The following is a 27,688-nucleotide window of genomic DNA, read 5'->3' on the forward strand; positions in this document are numbered from 1 at the left end:
TATTTCAAAATGCATTTTAAATGTATTTATTGACTCTTGATTCATTGCATAAGACATCCATTCTTTCGAAGATGACTGGAATGTTTCAGGTTGTGGGGGAGACAGGGACAGTTCAAAATAAAGAGGGAAACCCACTAACTATGAAACTTTACTGCATATCCAAAGGCCAGAGATCATAAAAGCACCTGTTCCTCATCAGTGTGTTATTTCAAAGAGGATTGCGTCAACAGACCATTGTATAGCCTTTTATCTGTGTAACCCCCACATAGCTTTTTTTTCTTAGAAACTCATTTTCAAGATCCATACATTAAAACGATTCACACTATATTATCCTGCCAAGTTAAGGAGAAAAGAAAAATGGTGGCAGCATGCTGAGCTCAACTACAGGCATTTTTGTACCTTTAAAGTGAACAAGGAACAGTCTGGAATTCTAGTCTCTATATAAATACTATCTTGACTACTCTTGATGAACAATTAAATCCAGATCCTCTCTACACATTGACATGGCAAACTGAAGTGTGTCACAATAGCTTTTGACAGACCATAAGTCAGCCCTATAAAATGTCAAACATACTCCTACAATCTCATTATAATGCATCCTGAAGAACTGTGTATGCCAAAGAGAGAGAAAGAAAAAAGAATCAGAAGAAAAGGAAATTCACATAACACTTAGTATTTACATAGTACATTGTAACCCCCCAAGAAATGAAGATGAGCGGCAAAAAATGGAACACTTTAAATTAATTTTCTGTTAAAAACGCCAAAGTATTACAAAAGGAAACAACAAAACATTTAATCATTAATTCATTTTAAACCATGATAAAAAATAAAATGGCTGATGAAGCAGCGGGTTTGGACTATATTCACTGAGATAAACATCAGTACACTGTTCCAGTTTATAGCTTCTAAATGAACAGTCTTTTTAATTTTTTTCCTTTTTAAGCTTCTTTTAAGTCCTTTTTCATTGACCAAGATTTCTAATCTAACGCTATTTCACATAAAATGTTAACACCTCATTAAGTTGTTCATATGAGAGGAAATATCTCTTGAGTGTCTCATGTAAACTGGAAAAAAAAATTAACAGTGCAGGTTTTTTTGTGCCATTGAAGAGCAGTTTTGTTTTATACTCAACCACCTGCCCGTAGATTAGCAGGACAGATACAGAGTTTTAGGCTGAGTGGCAAGTGCTATTCATAAAATTCACTATGGGATAATGTAGAGAATAAAAAGTCTGAATGTCAACTCGGGCACAAAATATGTGAACGTGGCTAAGTGCTTTGCTAATAAACAGGGGTATATACAGTACATAGCTTTAGAAACTGAGGAGTGTTGGATAAACAAAAAACATTGTGGAAGTACTAGCAAGCAAGTTAATTCAGACTTTCATCCAATAATGTGTAAATGTCCTGAAATACGTTCCTGCATTGCTCCATCATAACTGGTCTTGCTAAACTACTTCTATTTCTAGCCAATCTGAGCTTAATTCAAAATTCAAAGGATTTTCAATCCTGCCAATTCTTTAACAGCTTACTCAGGGACTATATGTTAAAAGTTTCCGTGGATGACCCTGTCAAGTAATTAATTCTATAAAAATGTACATATTTACATAATGTTCCATGTTACATGCACCAAATAGAAATGTATCAGTATAGTCCAATAAACTGGCTATCTACTGAGTAAAACACATTTTCAGGGATACTTTCTAAAAAAAAAAGAAAAGAAAAGAATGAGACCCTAAGTTAAAAGAAAACTTACTAATGTACCTGTCCGTTTGATATAAAAATCTCACCAAGCCAAAAAGCATGAAGATGCCAACAAAATAATCATACTTAAAGGAACACAACATGTTATACTAGTAAATTATATACATAAGAACATATGCTGGATTCCTGCATTTAGCAAATTCACAATAGGTACTTGATGCAAGACCTAATTTTGCATTGAATAATATCCCCAGGCTTATGGCAAATGGCACACCCAAGGCACTCTTTTTTCACAAGCGACAATAAAAATTCTAACTTTTTTAGTATCTTAGTAAATTGTTACCGTTCAATCTTTCCTTGGTAACCCTACAGTTTGTCTATACCCCTAATGAACAGTGTAAACCCCAGTGTGAATGTAGGTAGTCAAAAGATTACAGGCTTAAATGACAAAATACAGCTAGGTATGATATGTAAAAATTAATTGTTTGCAGCATGAAATGTCCTGTTTGATAAAAGACAGTAACAACAGCAACACAGCTAATCCTTATCAATCAAGCTAATACACGAAAACATGCCAACCAGTAAGAAAAGAAGTACAAAACATTAAGTTATTGCACATTAGAGAGGCTCAGAGTCTTTTTCGGCCAAATTTTCGGCCAGCATAATTAACTGACACTGTGCTTAAAATATTTTTCTAGGACTGCGAAAGACATCATAAAATTTACTCTGTTTTAATTTCAATGCTTATGGGCTGATCGTTGTGCCATTTTTTCATGTGCTTCTCCAGAGTGCTGTAGACGCTAAAAGGCATGTGGCATATCTCACATTTGTAAACGTCCTTGCCTGTCTGTCCATGCGTCTTCATGTGCCGTGTTAGCTTGCTGCTCTGAGCACAGGCGTAGCTACAAAGCTCACACTTGTACGGCCTCTCGCCAGTGTGGCTGCGGCGATGCACTGTCAAGTTGCTGCAGTTTTTGAAGACCTTGCCACAAAACTCACACGTGTCACTACGCCGACCATCCTTGGAGCTGGGTCGACCAGTTTGGGGTGTACTGGCCCTACTTCCAGTGCCACTGCGCCCAGAGGCCGTCCCTCCATCCAACTCCCCAGGGGGAGTGGAGAACCTGAGACTTCCATTCTCCGAGGAGTGCTCTGAAGATGTGGCGAAAGGTGATTGTCTTGAGTCCCCAAAGTTGAGGAGAGGATCCTTGAGCTGGCGCGAAGCGGCATATCCGGCCAGCCACTGAGAGTACACGTTTTCTGAGTTGGGGATTGTAGGAGTTGGAGGATCAAGGTCTTTTTCCACTTTGATGCGTTTGGAAAGAGGGCTGTCAGATCCTGGACTTCTGGCAAGAAGTTTCCTCGAGAGGTCTTCGTTTGGGTAGGAGGCTGTTCCATTTACGATTTGTCCGTATCTCTCGTTGACTTTATCTGACTCTTTTGGGGAATCGTCACCGCCTGTCTCATTCGCTGATCTGCGGTCCCCTCGTTTGTAAAGTTTAAGGGCATCTCGAAAGTCCTGAATTCCCTCCGCACTTTTGTTGTGTCGCTGTCTATTGTTCTCATGGTGACGTGCACCTTCTAGGCTCAAGCTAAAGTTTATTTCATTCCTCTCGCCGACCTCACTCTCATTCTCCTCCTCCTCCTCTTCCTCCTCCTCCTCCTCTTCTTCCTCCTCTTCCTCTCCTTCCTCTTCTTCATCTTCCTCCTCTTCCTCTTCATCATCATCTTCCTCCTGACCATTTTCTGGGATCAGGCCGTTGTTCTCACTTTTAAACTTAGCCACCACAGATTTGAGGGCATTGGTGGCACTGCTTATCAAATCACTTGTGCCTGGTTCAGGTGAACTGGCAGTCGAAAGGCCATCATCTGATTTGGAGGTAGTGGAGGAGGATTTGTGCCGATGAGTCTTCATGTGGCGTTTCAACTTGCTGGCCTGAGTGCAGGCATGGTTGCAGAGGTGGCACTTGTAAGGTTTCTCTCCGGTATGACTGCGCCTGTGGACGATTAAGTTGCTCTGGAACTTAAAAGACTTTCCACAAAACTCACAAGACTTTGCCTTCACAGTTGGCATGGTTGGCGTTTGCTCAGTGGGTGTTGAATGAGGTCCAGAAGGAGAATGAGATGCCCCTGGCTGAAATGGCTGCAGCAGCCGTTGCATAGGGCTAGGCCTGTTGGGCGACATGGGCGGAGAGGAGCCAGCAGAGTTGCCTGCAAGTTCCCGTAGTCGTCTCGAGAAGTCCATAGATGGGGAGTCCAAGGGTACCGAATTAAGACGCAGTACCCTGTCAAAGGCGCTTGGGTGATGGGGGGCCAAAGCCAGATCATCTGGGCTCATGTGATGCCGTGGTGGGGGACTAAAGAGTGGAGGTGTCCTGGGATATCGGCCTTCCCTAGGAATCGAGGAGCCATCTCTGTTGGCTATCCTCATCAGGCTATAGGGACTAGTGTCAGCAAGGTGGGCTGTATGTAGCGGTGGCTGCGAGGCACAGTCACCACCCATGCCTGGAGCGGAGGCCACTCGAGGAGTTAAAGGGCTTCCAGGTTCGCTCTCCAGATATATTCGGAAACCATGAGTGTTCTGGGCATGCTGTAGTAGGAACCAAGCAGTGCTGAAGGGCTGCTTACAAGTTGTGCAAGTGTAGCTGCTGGGCTCATCTTTTTCTGCAAAACATAAGCAGATGGAAAAATTCAGTTGTCATTTAGGAAATGTTCCTCTTCCACAACAAAGACTCATTTACCAGCACATTTATTACCAGGAAAATCCCTTTGGAGTAACCAGTGTCAAGGTACCTCTGGTGAGAGCTCATGGCTTGTTTCTGGTAGAGCTCAAACCAGTAACCTTTCACTTTCTAACGTAGAGCTTTAGCCACTACATCCATCATCCACATTCATGCTGTTTAACATTTCATAATATGATTAATGTATTCAGAAATGTTTAACATTGCTATTATTTATACAATTACGCTCTTGCCTTAATATTTTGACATAATAAATCCCAACTGTAAATTCTAAACTCAACCTGCTGAAAATGGAAGAGAGTTCAGTTTCTGCACGAACATCATTTCAAATATCAACAGCCTCGCCTGTCTCTGGGATATCTGACACAAAGGTCAGAGACAACAAAAACCTGTACCCAATCAAAACACTTTTTATTGCATAAGAGATGCAAGAGGAGGCTGGTAAATTATGGATCATTACAATCTGCAAAAATTACAGTTAATTGCTGCCACCTGTGTGGGGTTTGACCTCCTCCGGAGATTTTTCCGTCATAAAAAGGCAACTCTCTTTGCCTGCTTTTTCTCATGCTTACTCCAATTAAATCATATACAATTATCACATGAATCATACGAGAAGGCCAATGCTTATATTTTAATATTTTAAAATGACTAGCATAGCAAATTCAGAACTGTTGATTTCTCACAATCTAGCGTAATATCTATATGGTAATTCTTGCTTGATTATGATTTCCAAAAAACATAACTAGCATACTGTGTTGGGGATTTCCAATGTACATGACAAAAAATAAAATTGATAAAGGTGTAACCCATTTCCTGTTTTGTAACAGCTTATTAAATGGAACTTTTGGTAGGGATCCTACAGTAGCTCATTTGATCTTAGATTTTGATTGTTTTGTTTTTTTTTATGTAAAAAGAGGTTTCGAACTCAGGTGTGCACCAGCAGCAAACAACACCCAAATCCACTTCAAAAAATGATCTGTGGTACAGTTCATGTTAACCGATATGAAAGCAATCCATCCTAACTTGCGGAAATGAACTAATTGTTACATTGTTCACATTCATTGTATTTAATGCAAAGCATTTGCAGCAGATAAAAAGCTGTTTCACTCTGTGTAAACTTAGTGGTAAACTTAACAAGACAAATACAGTGGTGCCCCAAAATAAAATGTGAAAGAAGTGCAGGGCAGGGGGAAGGTGGTAGAAATCAAACCCAAGTTCGGACCAGGCAATCAAACCGAGTGTGAAAACAGCCTAAAATAAGGTAAGTGTTCTCCTTAGACATATAATCATCCTGCGTCACTGACATTTAAAACACCCACCTCACCAACAGCAGCTATTACTTGGTGGCCTTGTCTGAGAGGGCGACTTATTGATTACTTTTAACCTTGTTCCTCTCAGCACATAGCACATAGCCAACAATCACATTTTCTTTGGTGATATGCTAAAAGGTGAGGGGGGAGGGGAGGTATGGCAGAACAATTTGTCGGCATTTGAGATTTTAAGAAAATAACTGTTTTATGTCTCTATGGAACATCAGCAAAATACCCTCTTCTAGGATAAATCAAAGATTTCTAGGAATTTTTATGTTATTATTTTTATATAATTCCGTTCATATCAAACAAAAAGCTTGGGGCAGTCTTTTTTCTCACTTTCTTGCTCTCTTTTTCTCTCGGTTATTCTCTCTTTGTCCTGGTCAAACTCATTGTGTTGCACTGAGCGCCTGTCCACAGACAAAAAACTATTTGACCAATACAAACACTTCAAGGACAGAGTGGTGTGCAGGACATTTCTTTTACTCTACAATCTATTTGGAGAGCAATCCCACTTCTAACTTTTTGTCTTCTTTTGAGGTATGAGACTTTCACAAACTCCCATCGGTTAAATTTGTTTGGGCTTGTTTACACTTTTTAGTTGTTTACACATTTGTTTGCACAAGGTTTATTATCTATTTGATACATATGAGCTGTGTTTGAACTGATCAGAGCAAATGACCAATAATCAATATATTATACAATATATATTTGAAGACCTGACGTTTGTAAAGAGTTGCACTTTAGGTTGCATCAGGTATCTGAGCAGAGCACGTAAGTAACAGCACATGCACTCAGACCCTTTAATATACAGTCCTTGTCCTAAATACACACACAGATAAGCATTAATGTGAAACCAAAGACTTGCACTTTGTACTTAAAGGGCCCAGATCAGAACATCTGACACCGTAAAAACATTCAAGATTTAATATTTGAGGTTCATGAGCTGATGAGGCTACAATTACGCATAATTTACCAGAAAATAATTACACTTCACTCAAGCATCTGTGCCCTCACACCTGACCCGAGTTTAATCTAGACATGATTATTCTCATATTCAAATCAATGTAATGAAATGGTCCAAATGCCATATGGATACTCCAGGGACAAGGTGAGAAAACCATGCTTGGTCACAAGAAAGAATGCGCTCATCGGGCAGCTGGTATATTCTTGTCAGTGCCCATAAACATGTGTTGGCCCAAGTGTTTAATTTCCAGTGTTCTCAATACCAGCGCTGGACACACACCCTACCCCCCACTGCAAATTGAAAGTGTCTGAGGGGGTTGAGGAGGGTAGCCATCTTGGAATGGGGCCTCTCATAGAGCGCCAAGCAATGGGTCAGCAGTCACCTTAGCAACGCACATTAAAGAGGCGGACAGACAAAAAGAAGTTGACCAGACGGAGAGGTGAAGGGGATGGCGTTTAAAGCCCACAGACGGGCGGAGGGTTCGAATGGGGGAGGTGACAGTCTGAGAAAAAGAAAGAGGATTGGGAAAGATGAACTAGACTAGTCTGCACAGGGCAGAGGTGGAAGTTTTGTTAGCAGACAAGACTGTCCCACAGACAGAGCAAACACTCACGATAGAAAACCATAGAAGAAAGGAAAGTGAGGCTGAGTCTGAGCCAGTTTGACTCTGACTACAAGTAATAATCTCGTTCTTATGAAATACTTAATGGAAAATGGTTAGTTCTGACTCTAAAATCTGATAGATTTAGCCAGGTTCAAAACTGTTGTAAAACAGTAAATTAAACTATTTTACCACATTAATGTGCCAGTTTCTACAAACCATGCAAGATTTTCCACCAGCTTTGTATCGTTACATAAAATAAATAAATAATATTTTGTTTAGAGAAATCTTTAAGTTAGCAAATAGTTTTGAGATTCATGCTAGAATTGTAACCAGCCAGGGAATCCTAACCATGAGTGGCATGAAAAATCCTCTTTCGTGTCAATCTGAGTTTTTATCTAAACCAGACACAATCAGGACACACATAATACTTTTTGTCGATTTGTCGAGTATCCCTGCATCATAAAATGTCATTGGTTCAAAGTCCTGGTCCACACAACTGTACATTAATAATTAAATATCTGCTGTTGTCGTTGGCAATAACTCTGGAGTTGAGTTGCTTACTGCTTTATTTAGAACTGTTACTGTAAAGCGTTCCTGAAATTCCATTAACACAGATGGCCTTCTGCACTGATGAATAGTGTACAATGAGGGGTCCAGTATAGCTCTAAACTTCACCACCATACCAACATTTCCACACTGCTCAACAAAGATTATTTCAAGTCATCCTGCTCCTTTCTTTGCATTCTCCTGATCTATGAGAGGACTACAAGCTTAAATGGGCATGTGATAGTCAGGCCTAGTCAGAGGGCTCATTCAGGAAGCCCCCCTCAGGCATAGCGCTGGTACTGGGACCAGTACAAAAAGACCAGTGTTCCCAATTCACATTACAGCCACAGGGTCAATATTTAAGGCTTCCCATCTGGCGCATCTTGGACACAAGTGATGTAGTAAATCAAGCTAGAATTAAAGAGTTTGATTTCTGTTATCCCGACTTAATATACATAGACAACTATGAAAGTCATTTATAGTTTGATTCGCCCAAATTGCTATTGCATTGCTATCTCAACCACTAGTGGGAGTTTGAGACTGTTAGTCTATATTTGTCCAACCAATGGGTGATGGACGAAGTTTTATTCTTGCAGTGCCGTTTGCTAATGCTAGTGCACCTTATTTATAAGCTAAAGGTTAAGCTGGAACTGAAGTTAACAGGTTAAGCTGAAAAGCCATGTTAATGTAACTGATTTCAACATTAGGTGACTTTGAGACAGGGGGGCTATGAAAGCCAAGCAGCTGTTACACTCAAGCAGACATAGTATTGCTACCCTTCCAACATCACCTCAAATGTAATGGCGCTAACACACGCTGAACAACCCGAAACATAACATTTACCATCAATAAGCTTCTGTAAGATGGATGCACTGATCACTTGGCTAAGACAGGCCACACTCACCCCAATTCTTCATGTGTCTGACATCAAGCTGGATTCCAGCTCTCTGCTTTGCTACTTAATTGGATACATATGTTCTGATCTGCATCGCGGTATGGTAGCAGATGGGAGAATTCTGCAAAACGCCACTGCTTTTTGAGCATCAATGACGAGACTGGTAAAAATAGCCAGTAAATTCTGAAACAAATGCCTTGTCCCAACCAGGTTCAACATGCAGGTTTCCTATGACAAGTAATTTAACTGTCTTCAAAAAAAAAAAAAAAAAAAAAAAGGAGAACTGCAGAGCAATACGAAACAATCACAGCTTAATGTGGTCTTGGCTGGTTATGATCAACCTGATCTCATGAGAAAACATAACTATTTTATGAGGTGGCGATTCTGTATAAATTTGTACAATGAGATTCGTACAGAAACGTACGTTTCCAACCATGAAGGTCCAACCTTACTGTAGGGTGTAAGTGGATTGTACTTACAATGAAATGAAAGTGTGTTGGTTATGACACTTAACGTGGAGAGACAACTTTTTATGTCTGTTGCCTGGTTAAGACAAGGTGTTTTCCAAACTGAATACTGACATTTCTGAAATATCCAAATAGCAAGTGACTTTCTTTGAGCAAAACTGCTTATTAGAAAGATCTACAACATTGTAGGTTGGCTTTGTCATGAAAGATTGAGGCAGATGGCAGAAGAATCGTATCTGTCACGGCTATCACATTTCAATCGCAACGACAGAATATTAATTAACCTAGCAACAAATAAATCAACTTTTTAACAACCTACAGCTCAGGAATTTCAAACGGAGTTGGAATGTTACCTGTGCGCTCTTGCCAGAAACCTGTCTTGAGCCCTGTAGATCACAGCTCTTATACAGTACATACTTTCGAGAGACTGCAGCAGGTCAGAGGTCACAGAGAGGGGGCTGTTTTCACCAGGTCTTCTAGCTGATGTAAACGGATGTCAACAACATTTTTTTAACCTCATGAAGTACAGGATGAACCAGTTGTCTGCTTTTTCCCGTTGAAGAGAGGGAGAGTTTCATCTGTGTGTGTGGTCACGTACAACTCGTTCGACAGCCGTGAATGAGCTCTGAAGACGTTAAATCAAAGGCACAAAAGCTTCCTTATTCACCACAGAGCAGGAGGCACAGATTTCTGTTTTGAGACACTTGTGTGGTTAACTAAAGTAGTGTGACTGAGTGAAAAGTGGAAGAGAGTGATAGAAACAGCAAGCGAAAGAAGGGTAGTGAAGGAGAGCTTTGGCCTTCTGGTGACAGCAGGATTTATACTCAGGCAGCTGTAGGACAGCACACCATCTCTAGCTATACGCACTAGAAGAGTCCTTAAATCCAGACATTCCAGGGAGGCGCTGGCAAGACCGTGCACATACACGGCCCCGCTGAGGTCAAGGGTCACAACTCAGTGAGTGGTGGAGCCAAGCGGAAGAGTATTTGACAGAGCGGCACAACAGACGTTCATCAGCTCGCTGGCTAGCAAGTATTTTAAGGGAAAATCACATACAGATATAGCACTTAAAACCATGTAAGTTTTGTTTCATTTTGAAAATGTGTGATAGTTTTGAGGTAATTTTTATGCTAATGTACTTCCAAAAAGTTGACAAACTAAACATTTAAAATCTCTCTTGCCTTTTTGGTCCAGACAAATTGACCACATATTGAAGACTCATCTTGCATGCACAGACATCAAAATGCTAAATTTGTATCCAATCAAAGGCACTCTAGAATGAGAATATCCTTCCCACAAACACCACTTTTTTTTAAAAAGACTACATTTTAGATTTGAGCATTTGGCAGATGCTTTTATTCAAAGAGACTTACATTGAATTCAAGGTTTTTTATTTATTTATGCATTAACAAACATCTTTGTTGATCCTGGAACAACATTCCAATCAACCAACCAGATTTGAGGGACAAGTTTACAGTTTATTTCAAGTTTAGGCTTACAATCTGGGTTAGGGGCTTCTACATCAGTGTTATTCACCTATATTTCCCTTTGATTTTAGGGATAACATATGTGTAGCGTTAGGTTTAAGGGTAGGGATATGGTTAGGATACAATTTTCAGACAGGAATGTTGTTCCAGGATCAACAAAATATGTTGACCCAGGAACGCGTCTAACTCAGTGAAATCGGGAAGTGCACCCTAGGACTCGAACCTCTGACCTTGGCGTTCCTAGCACCATGCTCTGTGGTTTGAGCTATGTGACTACTAATAACTAGGAGCCAATCACAATTCACAGATGTAATGTAAACTAAAAGCCATTGGACTATTATTATTTATTTTTTTTAAAAGTGAGACTTCTGTGTTTCCCAACTTCCTGTTTCAATAGAAAATGTAAACACACACTTATATATAGATGTTATTCTGTTGTTCTGAGGTATGTTAAGCCATAAATTTAACTTCTAATGGCATTTATAGCATAATTTACCTTAGATACAGTAGATTATGGTATTATTTTTCATTTAATTTAGATTCGAGTTTGAGTCTTTTAATATATTCATGATCAAATGGTTGTTTTTTTTTCAGGCATCTTGAGGCTCCTTTGGAAGATGGCCGTGGTTGAGAACTACTTCCTTAAGAGAACCATATCAGTAACATGTTAATATGGTTCTCATTCAGTTAAGCTAAATATCAAAGCACTATGGCCTGACCATTTGATATCAGAATACCATGATAGTTTTGTGAGGGAGATTGTACCAGGACTTAAAAAGTCAAATAGACTCAACAAAAGCAAGATTAATTGCCGAAACGAGGTCCTCGAAATTTGTAATAATACAACCAGAATGTTCTTTTGCATTTAATTTTCTGTGCAAAGCATCTTTTCCATAATGTGTACTCACATGAAGTCTTCTGCCTCTCAATACATGACAGGAAAGTCCTGAGGAGGCTCAACACCACAACGAGGGCATCTGTCCTCTCAGTGTGATGGGCCTCTGGGTTTATATGTGTCTTTGTGCATGTGACAGTGTCTCTGTGTGTGTCTGTCTGCGATAGTTCACTCTGACAGGCTTGGAGGGCAGGGGTTCACAGAGCAGGGCAGGGGACAGAGAAGATGATCCATTCTCATCCAGACGATAATGACATGACAGGAGAAATGGGGGATCAGAGATTGGACTTGGACAGATTTTGGTGGCTCTTTAAACATTGTTTGGGTACTGCACTGAAAGGTTATTTGCCAGACGATAGTCACATGTATAGCTACAAGAGACAACATGTAGGCACACAAACATCACATGCCAAACAAAGTGCACCGATCTATGCATGTCAACACGTTTAAACCACACCGTTAAATGATTTGACAGATTTTCCCAACGATGAAAGCGTGTAACGCTGTCAGTCTGCTTTTCACACACATGCATTGTTTCAACCTTCTCATCAAACCCTCTTTCTAGCCGTAAACTTCAGCAGACACGCTTTCACATGCAAACTGAACACGCCACTTAAACTGTCATGGGCCTTTATGTTCAGTCGGTAAGACGCTGAATGGAAGCTTTGTGACTGTTTCATGCCTGCATTCTACAAGTGCTCAATTTGTTACAGCCATAATGTCACCACGGTGTGTTGCTCAAATGCAAGAGAGGCAAACAAACTACAGAAAGAGGGACGAGAAGACAGTGGAAAGAAAGGGACTTTAAGACAAAGGGTCTGAGATGGGATCGTATGAGAGGTATAATGAAAGAAAGGGAGAGAAGAGCAAATAGTCAAAAGAATGAGAGACTGGTGTGAGAAGAGTTGGAGAGGCTGATACAGAGAGAAATACATCGATGGACAGATAAGTGCTAAAGCAAATTAACCTCTTTAATTGGACCGGCGCTCTCTCTCAGCTCAAAGATTGTTTCGGGCCGCTGACAGCTGACGGGGTGAGACGCTTCAGGCCCATGATGGGACATCTGCTCCCTGGCTAGACAGATAGCTCTTCTGGACACTGTATTTCATGTTTGTCAGAGCTACCGAATGAAAGGAAGGGATGCCAAAGACAAATAAGAAAGAAAGGCATTAAACCGGGGACTAAACATAATTGAAGACTTATAAAACACAAAGTGAGATGGTTTAATTAATGTTCATGCCGCTATATTCTATATGGTCAAAGTTACAATTAGTGGGCAGCTGATATGTATTTTTTGATGGCCGATGATATCTAAGAGCGCAAGCTGTCTGAAGGCCAATGATATATCTAAAAAAGTAATACAAGCATAATAATTTTTGCAATTAAGTTTGGATTTATTTGACATACCACATTTAATAAAATATTTAGAATAATTTATTATTTGAAAATTAATTGATTTGGGGGGGGGGGGGGTTCTGATTAACTGTAAAGTATACATAGGTAGCAAATTCTTGGTTCAATAATCCTATTATGGTAAAAAAAAACATGTATATACATTTGAATATACAATATTCCAAGTCTTCTGAAGTAATTTATATATACCGGTAATAAGTATACATAATAAGTATATAATTATATATATTTAAGTCGACCAATATTTACAGTCCATGCAATTCATGCGCAATGTTCCAAGCCTTCTGAAGTAAATTATAGAATAATTATAGTAAATACACTTTTGGTGCAATAGACCTGTTCACTGACAACCTTTCCTTCTGCCACAACTCTGAAATATCATTTGACCTGCATATACATATGCAGAAGTCATTATTCTGTATTTATGATGTTTGCTTTTTGGATTTAGTCACTGCACTTTTGCACTGTATGCTTTTGTTGTAGAGAAAGAGTGTGAACTCTCAGTGTGAGTAAATAATGACAATATTTTTTATTTTTTAACTTTCATGTGATCTATTAACATAAGGTCTGAAGCCATGACATCTCAGCTGAATGCCAAGATTGTATGTATGTGCTTTCAAGAGGAAAACTCAAGGACATTTTTGTCTCAATGATTTCGGAAAAGTAATTCCATAGTTGCTTTTCTGTCAGGGAGCACAGTCTGAAAGGTCAAACTATTTCCCAACCGTAATGGCTGTTTCCTGAGCTCTTTAGAATTGAGGAAGAAGTCAATGGACAAGGAGAACACATCTGAGTGACCTACATCTTGATATGGATGACCTTGGCTAGTTTAACCCACACTTAAAAAAAAAAAAAAAAAAATCACATCTGATAGAAACAGAGATGTGGAAGAACTATTCATGGATGGCTGTAAAAAGAGAACATTGTGAATGTATAGCCAGCGTCTCTTCACATTCGGACGGGATATTGATAGGCCGTCCTACAGCTCAAGTATTCACTTACCAAACAAAGATACAGAGCACCATCTGGAAGTTGTGGCCCACTTTGAGAAGTCAGAGATGCAGTATGGCACATATATACACACACATAATGAAATAGAGAACGTGTAAAAGGAGACATCAACAGAAAGATCGAGAAAACAGATAGATTGAGAAAACAGACCGACATATACCCTAGCAAGCTCACACACACACACACACACACACACACACACACACACACACACACACACACACACACACACACACACACACACACCCCCAACACAAAGACACAAATTCACACTGAGAAACCGTGACACTCAGAGACCCCTGCTGTGTGTGAGAGCCCCCTCAAAAATCTGCATAAATACATATGCAAATGTACGGGTCAACTGATAGACAAGTGAAGAGCGTGCAAAGGAACATATTTATCCATCTCGATGCGAAAGAGATATTTTTACAAATGCGTGGTTTTCACACTTCAAATGTGTTGCATTGATCATGTTTCGCCTCCATACACAACTGAACGGTTTCATGACACTCATCGTATTCCATTCACAATGCATATCTCTCGACTATCCTGCTTTTCTTTGTCTTGCACTCTCAAAAGAGGTTCATTCAGGTATTCTTTCCTGTGTGTATGCATGTGTTTTGTGAATTGTCTTCAACACAGGCATGCAAGTGAAGACGAGGCCAGCCAACCGGTTTGAACCAGTCCAAAAGTCAGCACCTCGTTTTGCCTTTGGCCCAGAAAAAAAACGAAAACAATCCTAGTGGCATTTGAGATACAGGCGGCAGGTATGAGGGCAGCATATGTGTGTGCGCATGAGGTCTTGTCAGATTTAAAAGACCTGGAGCTCAGCCAAGTTGATCTAGAAATGGACAGCCACCATCAGGGTGAGAGGACGGCCCTTCCCCCTCCGGCAGTTCTCGACTTGACCCTCCGTTAACCTAAAGAACACATGCTCAGCTAGCACTGCTCTCCCTCAGTCACTTTCTTTTCCTTTATCTCTTTATTTCTCTATATCTGTCAGTCTTTAAGAGGAACAGTTCATCTAAAAATACAAACAAAACCTGCATGACTTCATGGAACATACACGGAGATATTTATTGCAGACTGTACAACAAACATGCAATGAAAGTGAATAGTGACCATGGTTGTGAGGACAATTTTTTTAATAAATAACTTAAATTTTGGTCTGTTCCTTGAACAAAGTTATCATATTGATAATTCAAATTGCCTATTCTTTGTATACTTTTATTGTGCTTTTTTGCCTTTTGGAGTTTTGGTTACCATTCACTTTCAATTTATAGAACAGCGTTAACATTCATCAAAACTTTTTTTTTTTTTTTTATGGAAGAAATAAAAAAAAAGTTTGGAAGGACATGCAGCTGAGTAACACGTTATCATATGGATAATTCATATGGACTATTTTTATGGTACTTTTTATGGGCATTTTTTTGCCTTTTTTTTTTAGTTTTGGTCACCATCCACTTTCAATGAATGGAAGAGAGTAGCATTAACGTTCATAAAAACGTTTATATTTTGTTTTATGGAAGAAAATGGAAGGACGTGCAGGTGAGTTTATTAATTAAAAAAAATAATAATTTGTCTGTCTGGTTTCCTGGGTTGTTTTGGTCACTTTTTGTGGATGTTTCTCTTCTTTCCTGTCTCCTTTCCTCTAAAGCTCTTCAGCTAGTGAGACATAGATCATTCCGGCATCTTCCCCCCTGCTCTATTCAGGATAAACAAAGTGCCTCAAGTTCAGGCCCCACCCCGGGACCCTTAAACAAAGCCATCTATCATGCTGTCTGGCCCGACCTGTTTGGCCACAGCCAGGGCTGCCTCAGCCTCCGAGCCCCCGCCCTGAGCACAATCCCCCCATTGTGTCCCCGTCGGCCTCCCTGCCGGCCTCTTCTCACACCCCATGACATAGACACAGGGTTAAGTCAGGCTCCGGAGGAGAGCCAGCACCTGTGATGGGGCAGATAAAGGTAGCGCCAGCTGCAGTGCATCATACATTCAAATGAAACACAGGTGCTGATTTCTTAAATGTATCATGAGTGCTTAAATAATCCTTACACTGGGGTAACAGTGATGGAATGAACTTAATAAAGTAAAAAAAGAGTAGATTCCTGAAATATTTCAACATAATTAATGTGTGCATGAACTTAATGTGTCATTGCTTTACTGTGAACTCCGGTACTCAAGGGGGCGATAGAGTTATCTTCAAATCTCTGTGGCATTAAACCAGACATGTTTTTCTTCAGGTAGCTGCATAGCTACAAACATGTTAACCTTAAGTATGTTGTTCAGTAGTCATCACAGACACATAGTATAGATTGTTTACGTTCAAATTCAAATATTGTAGTTGTGCATTCAACTCAAATTATTGTTTCATGGTTGAACTTTGTGTTGAGAACTTGGAATCATGACCAAATGTACCAAATGTACATGACAGATTCATCATAGCACACATTGCATTACACATCAACAAGCTACCTCAATCTCCTTTAGGTTGCTAATGTTTTATGCCTTACAGACTGTGATTTCGGCAATCCTATAAAATCATTACAAGTCACTAAGGTACGACATGTATCTATTGGGTACAACATGTATGTAGGCTGTAAGATGATCACACCTATTGAATCATAGGCTATACGCAACTTCGTATAGAAGAATAAAACATCACCAGCATGCGCTAGTGGTGAACAAATATAGCAAGAGGAATCACACTTTGGCAGTTTTGGTGTTTATATGCACTGAAAAAAAGGGGAGGAATCGAAAGAGGAGAATATAAACGTGATCATGGCTATAGGGAAAAGAGGCCAACTTGGTACAGTATGCCAATGTTGCAAATTGAGCTTGAGGTAAGTAGTTTTAAGTTTTAGCGCCATGTTAATATGTTAATCAATACGCCATTTCATGGTGCATTTTTAGTGGCTAGTCAGTAGACGTAGGTCGTAGCGGCAAACACACTGTGAGATGATCATGCTAAATTTATGACACTGTCAGAAAATGATCACAGGCTATCTTTGGTCGCAAGACCGTGATCAGGACCACAATTTAGGTAGCCTGGTTCTACCAGACTCTGGTACATTTCATTTGTATTGAGAGTCTGGCCTCTCTCCAATGACAAGCGTTAACTTCCTTGAAGGCTCTGTTCAACTCTGTTGAAGTTTAAAACTATTGGATCTGCACAAAGCCACTCTAGAACAGCCATAACCAATCGCTAACATATGTTCGTGACGTATGACGACTCAAACTAGCGCACAACCTCAACGTCATCGTTCTCAGCCACTCCCTCTGTTCGCCGATTGGACCGGTAAAAATTTGGCCTGAGAAAACCAAAGAATATACCACAATCCCAGACGTAGTACTGAAGGAAAATGAAAATTGAGCAGAAGTACGTAGGAGGGCGGAGCCAGGCTACAATTTAGGGGCCATGACCACAGAAATCGCCACGATTGGTCATCTTTCGTCTGGGACAGCCCAAAATCGTACAATATTGCACATTAGAACTTGGAATCATGACCAAATTACCAAATGTATACATGAAAGATTCATCATAGCACACATTGAATTACACATCAACAACCTACCTCAATCTCCTTTAGGCTGCTAACGTTTTAGAAACACTAAATAATCCATTATGAGGCATCATGTAGCACTAATCCAACTACATTCTGTTTGGAGTGATCAATCATTTATGACTTTGGCTCATGACTGTTACATGGGAATCCAGTAGATGTTTGTTTCAATTTTATGCAATGTTCATTGTTATATAAAAACACTATTTTAAACAGTAAGACTTGGAATAAAAGACTGTAAACATTTTTTAATGGTGCACAGCTCAGTTCTGATCTGTTTTTATTTCTCCAGCGTCTTCGCCTGACGCATATCAACTGAATGAACTCATAATGGGCTAATCAAATATGCAAAATAATTGGCAATTACCTAGAGGGACTGATGGTCATTAGAATTTACAACAAGGTAATGAACTAAAGTCTGCATGTACCATGCATATTCATAAAGCAATCAAGGCTTTGAAGATTAAAGAAGTGCTTCAAATTCAAATGAGCCACAGAATATTATCAGTGAGATTCAGAAAGAGAGCGAGAAAGAGGGATGAGAGAGAGAGAGAATGTTTCCCAAGATAAAAGACTAAACATTTTGTTACATTCCACTTCAGTGCTTCTATTGCAGTAAAAGAGCAAAATTAAATACTCAAGACTTGAACGAATTAATCAGCCTCTTTACAGAACTACTTGCATTGTGCTTTGCACAGCTGATGTCTTTACATATTATTAAATGATTATTTGCCCTCCTATTCATTGTCTATAGCCATTTCCAAAGTCCAATGCTCAAAGACAGAAGAGCAGAGTCTGAAGTATCTTTACAGATGTGTATTAATGTTGATTTCCCTCACACATCCAAATGTGTTTCATTTCACAGTGTAGCAAAACTACAGATGTCGTTCAACTCCAGTGCAACCAGCTGACCCAAACGAAATTGAGTTTGCATGCAAAAGCGTGAATAAAGAAGTAAAAATAAAATGTAGATGGAGAAAGACTCCAAGACAGAGAGAGACTTTCAGGGAACCATGACCCTAGACACAGACAGTGAGGGGCCTCTTGGGTCTTTATCTCATTCTATAGAACACAGATAAGACACACCAGCTGCAGACCACACACACACACTCACATGCACACACACACATGCACACACATATATATATATATATATATATATATATATATATATATATATATATATATATATATATATATATTGAGTCCACCATAAAGCAAATGTTCTTTTCCAAATTATAATAACTTTAATATTAGCTTCACAGCATCACAAAAAAATATACTGCGTAAGTAAAAAACATTTTTCATTCAGGAGTTATAAATCGATGATTAAAAGAGCACATTTATCCATTTCTCATAACCTTCTCATAACCATAATTTTTACTGCTTTATACCCATGCTTGATGCTTTTGGTGAAAAATAAAGCTTGCACAGTACAAAACCTGTACTGTATATTTTATATTACCAATAATATTTCAGCACAGAGCTGCAGGCAGTTTTGTATTCCCCAGGCAAACACTAAATAGAAGTGTCTACAGCTCAGCTGGCTGGCCACACTCACACACAAACACATCCGTACACAAGCACACACACACACACACACACACACACACACACACACACACACACACACACACACACACACACACACACACACACACACACACACACGCACACACACACTTAAGTGAGTCAAAATATCATATGATCCTGACAGATCTGATGATTGCAGAGCTTCATGCTGCAAGGGGTGTGTCACTGTCACAACACAGTCAGTACACATCATGGAGATATGTGTGTGTGTCCACAATAAATGTTTTCATGTGCACTGCAAGCTCTGCTATGCAAACAAAATTTGTATCAATGCACTGCATTTGATATATTTTTATGAATATAAGGTCAAGTATTTTACATGCTTTAGCTGTCTCCATTCCAACAAATTTCATTATTTTAAGCATCTTTTAGCTTTTCTTGCAGGTCACTTTACCCTCTATCTTCGGTATTTTGGACCGAAACATTTTTCGTTTTTTATTGATTTATTTTTTTACTTCATTGGAATGGTACAAAACTTGGTAAAGGTTTTGGCACTTGCTATGTGAACACACACACACACACACACACACACAAAACCAAGTCAGCAGTCTGAAATGTACCTAATTGGAAATTGATAGGAAATAAATTTTTTCTAGTTGAAAAGTTTGTTACTGCACCCAAACAAAAGCTCATTGTTGAAATTTCAATTATCAAGATATCAAAATTTGGAACACAATTTTTCAATCTATGGCTATGATTTTCTCGCAGTTTTAGAGTAAAACATGTTTTAAAATATTTAAAATAGTATTTTTGTGCATTTTTCATAACAATAAATATTTATAACTTTTTTTTTGTTCACTTTTCCACAACTTTTTTCACGTCAGCAATAATCTGCCAAGTCTCTCCTTTAAAAAGACCAAACTTAAGTCTGTGCTCCAAAGCATTCAAGATGTATGCCAGTATTTCAGTTACAAGCACAAAAAGTGAACAAATTGATAATAACTACTGCATACATATATTTTAATACCACAATCCCCTAAAAATGCAAAATATTAAATAAAAATAATATATTCTCAAACTAAAATATAGTACATTAATTTCATTTAAATAAAAAACAAACATTTGGCCATTATTGACCGCCATGCGAGGGTTAAATAGTCGTGTTGTTGTGACATGGGATATTTAAAGTACTAATATTCCATGCAGTCCCTCTAATGAGGTCGTAAACCTGCATTCAAAATAATAATAACACAAAATAGTATGCATGTCACACTGCAGGACACTGCTGTTAGTGCTTGAAATGCCATGTCAGTTACAAATATATAAACTTCACCACAATACACGTTCCCGTCTGCTCTGTGCCAATGTCCTGCCATATGCCCACTGAAAGGGAACCCTTGGCAGCGTTTGCCAAGTCAAACACGCTGTCATGTTGCTCGGCAAACCACACACAAACACACTTTTGCTCAGATCAGATATTTTTCTTCGACATAAATAAGAAACATCACAGTTGTAGCATCAAACTACTCAGGAAAACTTTGTGAAACTATGAAACATTAATGTGGATAGCCGCTCAATTTGAGCATGGAATATTTGATAAGAAATGTTTGAATTCATATTGAAATCACTGATAAATTTGAGTACAATTTGAGACATTGTCGACATCTTGTCTGAAACAGTAATGAAGGCAAATGTGAGATTACTAGGGTCTTTTTCTCATGCAGGAGAAAAGAAGAAGACTTCAGTCAAAGTTTTACCCTCTCCATTTATTCTCTCGCAGTCTTGGAGAAAAAAAGAGAGATTTTAAAAAGATTTTTCTTTTGTGAGAAGCCTGTAAAGGTCCTCAGTGATGGAGCACAATTGGGGGATCCCCAAACTTCCTGTCTCCCGTTCCACTTGCTCTGTTCCAGCTAATGATCCATAACTCTACCCGGTAAGAGAATAGTGGATCAGTGCCAATAACATTAAGACACCGAGGCCAAGAACACCAGCAGACACCGGATAACGAGTCCATTTCATCACAAATTATTAGTTACGCACAGTTAACGTGCAATGTAAATATGATCTGCACAATACCATATTGTAGTTAACTCAACATCAAAGTTCTTCTCCTTGGGTTTACATAATGAACAGCCACTTCTAATGCCTGTGGGGACCAGGAGACGCTACAGCGCTTATTAAACAACGATACGAGACGGGATCCCCTATATCAGCCTCAGAGAAAATGGCTTCACATGGATGTACTTAAGAAAATAACCCTAGAGAGATAGCAGATAAGGGGCTGGGGGAGGGAGGTCTGCAGAAAGGGGTTATTGCCTGAACTCATCGTCTGGCCGCTCGGGGGCATTCAGACTTGAATAAAATGGGGGTGTGATGGGGTGTTGTTAAGGGGGGGTATTAAAAGCTGCTGTGTCTACATGCATATCTTAAATTATTTATCATGCAAATTTCTCCAAGCGTGAACCTTTAACGGATTCACCATTTACAGCCGATACAGAATTCCATCTGTTGTGACGGACATCTGCTTGCACGACGCGACGGATCACGCATGTGCTTTACATGTAACGGCGAAAGCGTGTGACCTGTCTGGACCGGGATGGGTAAACACTGGACGTCCTGAGAGATCCTACATTGAAAAATACTTTTGCTTACACTTTTTTTTTAGGGTGTCCTTGTTACAGTGTTAATTAATTATGTAACAGTAATATTATTTAACATGCTCTTACTAAAGGGTTAGGGTTAGTTGCATGTAATTAATTATCTATAATTTACTGTTATTACTCGTAAGTGTATGTAACATGTAACAAGCACATTGTAAAATACTTTCTGATACTATCAAATGTAGAAAGATGGGTATGTTTTAATAAACCTCACCCCAATGTGACGTCACTTATAATATACTCATAACTCAAACAGAAAAGTTTGTCTGCCTCAAGCCTAGCTGTTAACAGCCTTCCGTTTCAAAGGGGAAGCCCTAAAAAATGTATTTGCATTCGTAATTTGTGTACTTTAAAGAGATAGTTCCCTGTTATCATTTACTCACCCTCATGTCATTCCTTAGAAACACAAATAAAGATCTTTTTGATGAAATCTCCATTGACAGCTACACAACTACCACTTTGACGCTTCAAAAAGTTCACAAAGAGATTGTACAAATTATCCATATGTATTGAGCGGTTTAGTCAAAATTTTCTGAAGTGACTTGATCGCTTTATATGATGAACAGATTGAATTTAGACTTTTATTCACATATAAACATTGATCAGCGAACATAAACAGAAGCTCAACCGAACTTGCTTGTGGCGCGAGAACAAATCTCATTCTTGCGGTTTGAGGTTCCGCAAGAATGAGATTTGTTCTCGCGCCACAACCTCAAACGTGCTGCGTAACACGAGAATAAACCTCATTGGTTCTCGCACGTCAAGCGAACATGCTTGAGCTTCCGTTTACCACAACTGATGTGTGAGTTGATAAATGTTTATTTGTGAATAAAAGCCTAAATTCAATCTGTTCATCATATAAAGCGATCCAGTCTCTTCAAAAAAAATTGGACTAAACCGCTCAATTGACCATTCGCAAAGACCCGCCCCCCTTAGTTACTGTCGCTATGTCCGACAAGCTACGCCGCTCTCACGCCACACTGTTCTCACGCAGTGAAAAATACATCGCGGTGCAGAGAGGACACTGACAACACGCTGACAGACAGGACAGACCAGGTTACTTTTCAGTTACTTTTGATATTAAACATATTAAACTAAGTCTCACCTTTCAAATTTGGTAATTTTTTAAAATAAATTTAAACAATAAATACCGTTTTGTGGCTCTTTAATGTGTCTGTCAGATCGCTGTAGAGCATCAGTTAAAGCTGCTCGTGAATCGATCATCTCTTCCTTCTAGTTCATTTATAGCATCAAATAAACATGAATGAACATCAGGAGGAATGTTGTTTTAACCGCGGAAAGGCGTCAGTACACCCCGTTTTTCAAGTTCAAATCCTCCAATGTTAATCTACTAACTCTCCTGACTGCTTTGTCGGACAAAATGGGGGATGGCGAAGTATGATTGGTCAGATCACCTGTCAATCAAGCTCCCTGCGAAGGGTCAATTCATATGGATTTGTTTTACGATCTCTTTATGAACTTTTTGAAGCGTCAAAGTGGTAGTTGCTTAGCTGTCAATGGAGGGACAGAAATCTCTCAGATTTCATCAAAAATATTCGTGTTCCAGAGATGAAAGAAAGTCTTACAGGTTTGGAACGACATGAGGGTGAGTAAATGATGACAGAATTTTCATTTTTGGGTGAACTATCCCTTTAAATGTATAATTGCAATATAATATCAAGATGTATGCTGCATGTTTTTCCTCTTTCCGGATACCGGATAACACAAAGAGAAACGCTCTCTCATAATCATGAAAATGACAAATCAGTAACAGAATCAGAATCAGAAACAACCTGTGGCAGATCTTGTTTCGGGCAGCTGAAAATGATTTTCTTTTCTTTCTTTTTTTATCAGTATGAATGTACCACTCTGGCGCTATACATTTACTGGAGAAGGATATGACCTTATAAAAACCACACTAAACACAGCAACATCTGCGAAAGCCACATGAGAGAACTGAGAGAATGTCCATTCATACTGACAGCAAGGACACTATATTCATCCACTACACAGTCAAGTTCCTTTTTTCTTAAAAATAAAAGGGCCAATCATAAACGGAAAAGTGGGCTATTAGAGACATGGTATTCATCGAGGCCCTCCGAATGAGAGGTTTCGACTTCGCATAGATTCGCTTCAACGCAAACATCTGTTACTCTACCTGTTAAAGTCTCCTGCTTGGGCCGTAATCCGTGCGGTGCGGAGGCTAAATGCTCCTCTCCGTGGGGCGAAACTTGAACTGCCACCTCCACAGGGACGCAGGCTCGCCTCAGGCCTGCGGGTGGAGGCGACGGTGGCAGGTCTGAACTTTTGTCCATGCATAGGCGTCCTTGACACTGCCTGCGTTTGTGCTCGATGAACTCCAGGATGTCAGCCAAAGGAAACCAGGAGCGGCACAGACCACAGGTGAGGAGGTCCTGATCCCCTTTAGGGGTGGATGGTTCCGATCTGGGATGGCTTTCCCCGTCCTCTGGGATATCTGCCGTCACGGGCTCGGCTACGGTAGGAGAAATGCAGAAAGGGAGGTGTGAGATATGGCGGAATAATAACTTCCTGTGATATCCATAGCGAAACCTGATAATGACTAATTATATATGTGCCGTAAGTGATAATTATATTAATTTCCATATAAATGGAAGTGTTGAAATCTTGAAATGTTAGAGGTGTTATATGTCACACATGCATTCAGGTGTCATAGGGATGTACTGTAGAATAAATAAATGCTGATTTAGGCACAATCATATTCATTGTGAAGTTTTCCAATGCAACGGCATTGCATTTGCGCCAGGAGACATTAATGTCTATCCACTATTGAAATGCTGACACTTCTATCAGAGGAATACAGACAGTCAATGAAAGACAGATGCAGAGAAGATGAGAAACCAAAGACGGAGAGAAAAACAGTGGTTGCCCAGTAATGGTAAAGAGGAGGGGGTTGTTCACTTTAGTTGCATGACCCTGTTCATTATCCTGCCAATCTCACGTCTTAATGAACCCAACACCTCAGAGAATCAAAAAATAGATTCTAATTTGACTGCAAGATGATTGGAACCCATTTAGTTAAAAGTGCTGGAATCCTCTGAACTGAGGTTAGCTATTGAGGGGAGTATGTGGGGTAGTTCCCAGAAGGACGGCCAGAACATATGAAAGAGCAATCAAAACCACATCATGCGTCTGAACTGGGCTGAGAGAGATTGTTGCCATCGGTGGTAGGTTAACCCTAATTCTGTGTCAGGTCACGTGGGACAAAAGGTGGGGGCGACAATATATGAGTTTCTGACGAAGACTAAAAAAAAACATGCTTCAATATTTTAATCGATCCTCTTTTATGGCTTTTTTTTTTCTTCTTCTTCTTCCAAGGCACGCTTAGGATCCTCAAAGCCTCAGATCGGATCTTGCGTTGCACAAACAGGTGTAATTCAAACCTCTTTGTGAAACATCAGGAGAGTTTCCAAACAACACAATACTATAAACACTTTTAAACCATTCTCCATCCTTTGGTAATATTTCATCTGATTTATTATTGCATACATTGTATACATGATAAACGCAATGACTAAAAGACATACGGGTCAATAATGAGGCGTTTTTTGTTGTTGTTGTTGTTGTTGTTGTTGGGGTATATTAAATTACAAAAAAATGATATACTCTTGAGTATTCAAGGTGCATACTCGCGTAGCTTTTTATAGCATTGAAAATGAATTTATTAAGATATTGACTTTTTCTTTTACTTTATTTATTTATTTATTTACCAAATCATAATTCATAAAAATATATAGCCATGCCACGTGTTTTAAACTAGATCTTTAATAGATTTACTTTTTATCATTTTGGACATATTTTGTCATTGGCCCACATGTACTCCAAAGCATTGTTTATATAAAAAACACTGTATATGTGTATAGAACAGGAGATGTGTGGGTACACGTAACCGAGAGAAGGCTAAGACCAAGTTCAAGTTCATCTGGTAGCCTATACTGTCTCATCTTGAATGGAATGGACCCTCATTTGTTCATTTTCTGCCCCCTAGCGGCAACTCGTTTCACAAGATGCCGTATCAGAGAACACGTTCAAACGCAAATTAAACACAGGTATAAAACCAAACCCAACTAGAACAAGGGTAAACTTTCACTTTCATACGGAGGTCATGCAGATTTTATCATTTTAATGGCCTTTATGTTTTTAAGGCTTTGACACACAACACTTGAGGTGCTTTGATCGCCTCGGCGGGGGTTTAACAGGTTTGACATGATAGATGCATAAAACCAGATTTGTACATAACTTTCTTTCTCTGAATAAAAAAAAAACTTCGTTATCTAGATTCCCGTTTCAATTATTGAAAATTGCCTTTCAAGAACCGAAGGAAGTTGAGGGGGGAAAAAAACCCCTTTCTGAAATGTAGCTAGATATCTGGTTTAATTTTTGTAAACAAACATTAGATGGCATCTAGGCTATCATACGTTTATAATTGGCTACACATCACAATTGTAATAATTTAAAGTCTAAAATAAGTAAAAACCAGTTTGGGCTTTTAAAAGATCCCATGGGAATGTGAACTCAGAGGTGAATTTTCCTAACTGATTTTTATTTATTAGCTAACAAATCACGTATAATTTACTTTCATGCATTCATATACACACGTGCATAGGCTTTATGCACATTAATGCATAATCAACCTTCACGCGTTAAGAATAGCGAAGCGCAACTCACATCAAAACGCGCGTCGTTCCGTCTTAAGAGACGCGTCTTCGTAAACTCAGTTTAAACCGGAATTATTTGAGCAATAAAGACAGAAAAACTTACGCGAAAACTCCCGTTTGCTTAAGTGCTGGGGTTTGCCCTGCTTGCGGCGAGACATGTTGGACACGGTCTCAGCTGGGATCACATTGGGAAGAGCCAGAGTCTTTAGAGAGTCCAGGGCAAAAATCTTCTTCAGCGATGCATCGGGTATCCCACATGAACTATAGAGAATAGTACAGAAGAGACGCGTGTAGTGGCAAGACGCTTGCGTTGGGCTTCATGGCTTCTCGGAGGAGAACACAAGACAGGAATGGAAAAGTAAGCGAAGCCCCCTGAGCTGCTGCAAGTTCAAGTGCGGACGTGACGTGCCAGCGAACTTGACCGTCCAGAGGTAGATGATGGACATGGATCTGCTAAACACAAGAGAGAGAGAGAGAGAGAGAGAGAGAGAGAGAGAGAGAGAGAGAGAGAGAGAGAGAGAGAGTGGGAGGGGGGTGAGACTCGTAAAAACCAATGATGGGCTGCATGTCAACCATAGACCCTAACAGCCAATGGGCAGAGAGAGAGAGAGAGAGAGAGAGAGAGAGAGAGAGAGAGAGAGAGAGAGAGAGAGAGAGAGAGAGAAGAGGGGGGGGGGGGGGGGGGGTTCATAGGTTTTCATTTATAGCATAATGAAATAATAATAAACAGTACACATTTTAATTAGTAATAGCCTGCTACACCACAGGTGTTTCTGTGCGTAATTTAAGCACATCTCAATAAGTGTTCAAATTCATATTTTTGTTTAGATTAATAATCCTATTCTTAGACAAATGAAATCTTTTTGCACTGTTTTGCAAACTCTTGGTATTATCTCAATCAACGTCATGCGGTGTATCCTGTCTTGAAGGAGTTTCCACATATGCTGGACACTTGTTGCCTGCTTTTCATTTACACTTCACTCCATTTAGGCACATCTTGTAAGAGGCATAATGAAGTACGGTAAAAATATATTTTTATATATATATATATATATATATATATGTACTAGAGAGAGAGAGAGAGAGAGAGAGAGAGAGAGAGAGAGAGAGAGAGAGAGAGAGAGAGAGAGAGAGTAGGCTACACATATGTTTTTTACTTTATGATATATATATACCATATATATACCCACAGATGGGAA

General features: G+C 39.5%; 1 protein-coding gene across 1 annotated transcript; it reads right to left on the minus strand.

The window, feature by feature from the left end:
• Positions 1-26,934, minus strand: bcl11ab (BCL11 transcription factor A b). The gene is made up of 3 exons (XM_079629046.1): positions 26,593-26,934; positions 23,951-24,286; positions 1-4,367 (listed from the first exon to the last, which is right to left on the minus strand). The coding sequence occupies exons 1-3, from the start codon at positions 26,645-26,647 to the stop codon at positions 2,425-2,427; spliced, it is 2,334 nt and encodes a 777-aa protein (XP_079485172.1). The 5' UTR covers positions 26,648-26,934; the 3' UTR covers positions 1-2,424.
• Between the last annotated feature and the right edge of the window lie 754 nt (positions 26,935-27,688).

This window comes from Phoxinus phoxinus (genome assembly GCF_949152265.1).
Source record: "Phoxinus phoxinus genome assembly, chromosome: 11".
Taxonomy (NCBI): domain Eukaryota; kingdom Metazoa; phylum Chordata; class Actinopteri; order Cypriniformes; family Leuciscidae; genus Phoxinus; species Phoxinus phoxinus.

Coding starts and splice junctions, on each gene's coding strand:
- bcl11ab (XM_079629046.1), bottom strand. CDS start 26,647: ATGTCTCGCCGCAAGCAGGGCAAACCCCAGCACTTAAGCAAACGGGAG. Junction 24,287..26,592: donor AAGCAAACGGGAGTTTTCGC/GTAAGTTTTTCT, acceptor CTCCTACCGTAG/CCGAGCCCGTGACGGCAGAT. Junction 4,368..23,950: donor CAAGCAGGAGACTTTAACAG/GTAGAGTAACAG, acceptor TATGTTTTGCAG/AAAAAGATGAGCCCAGCAGC.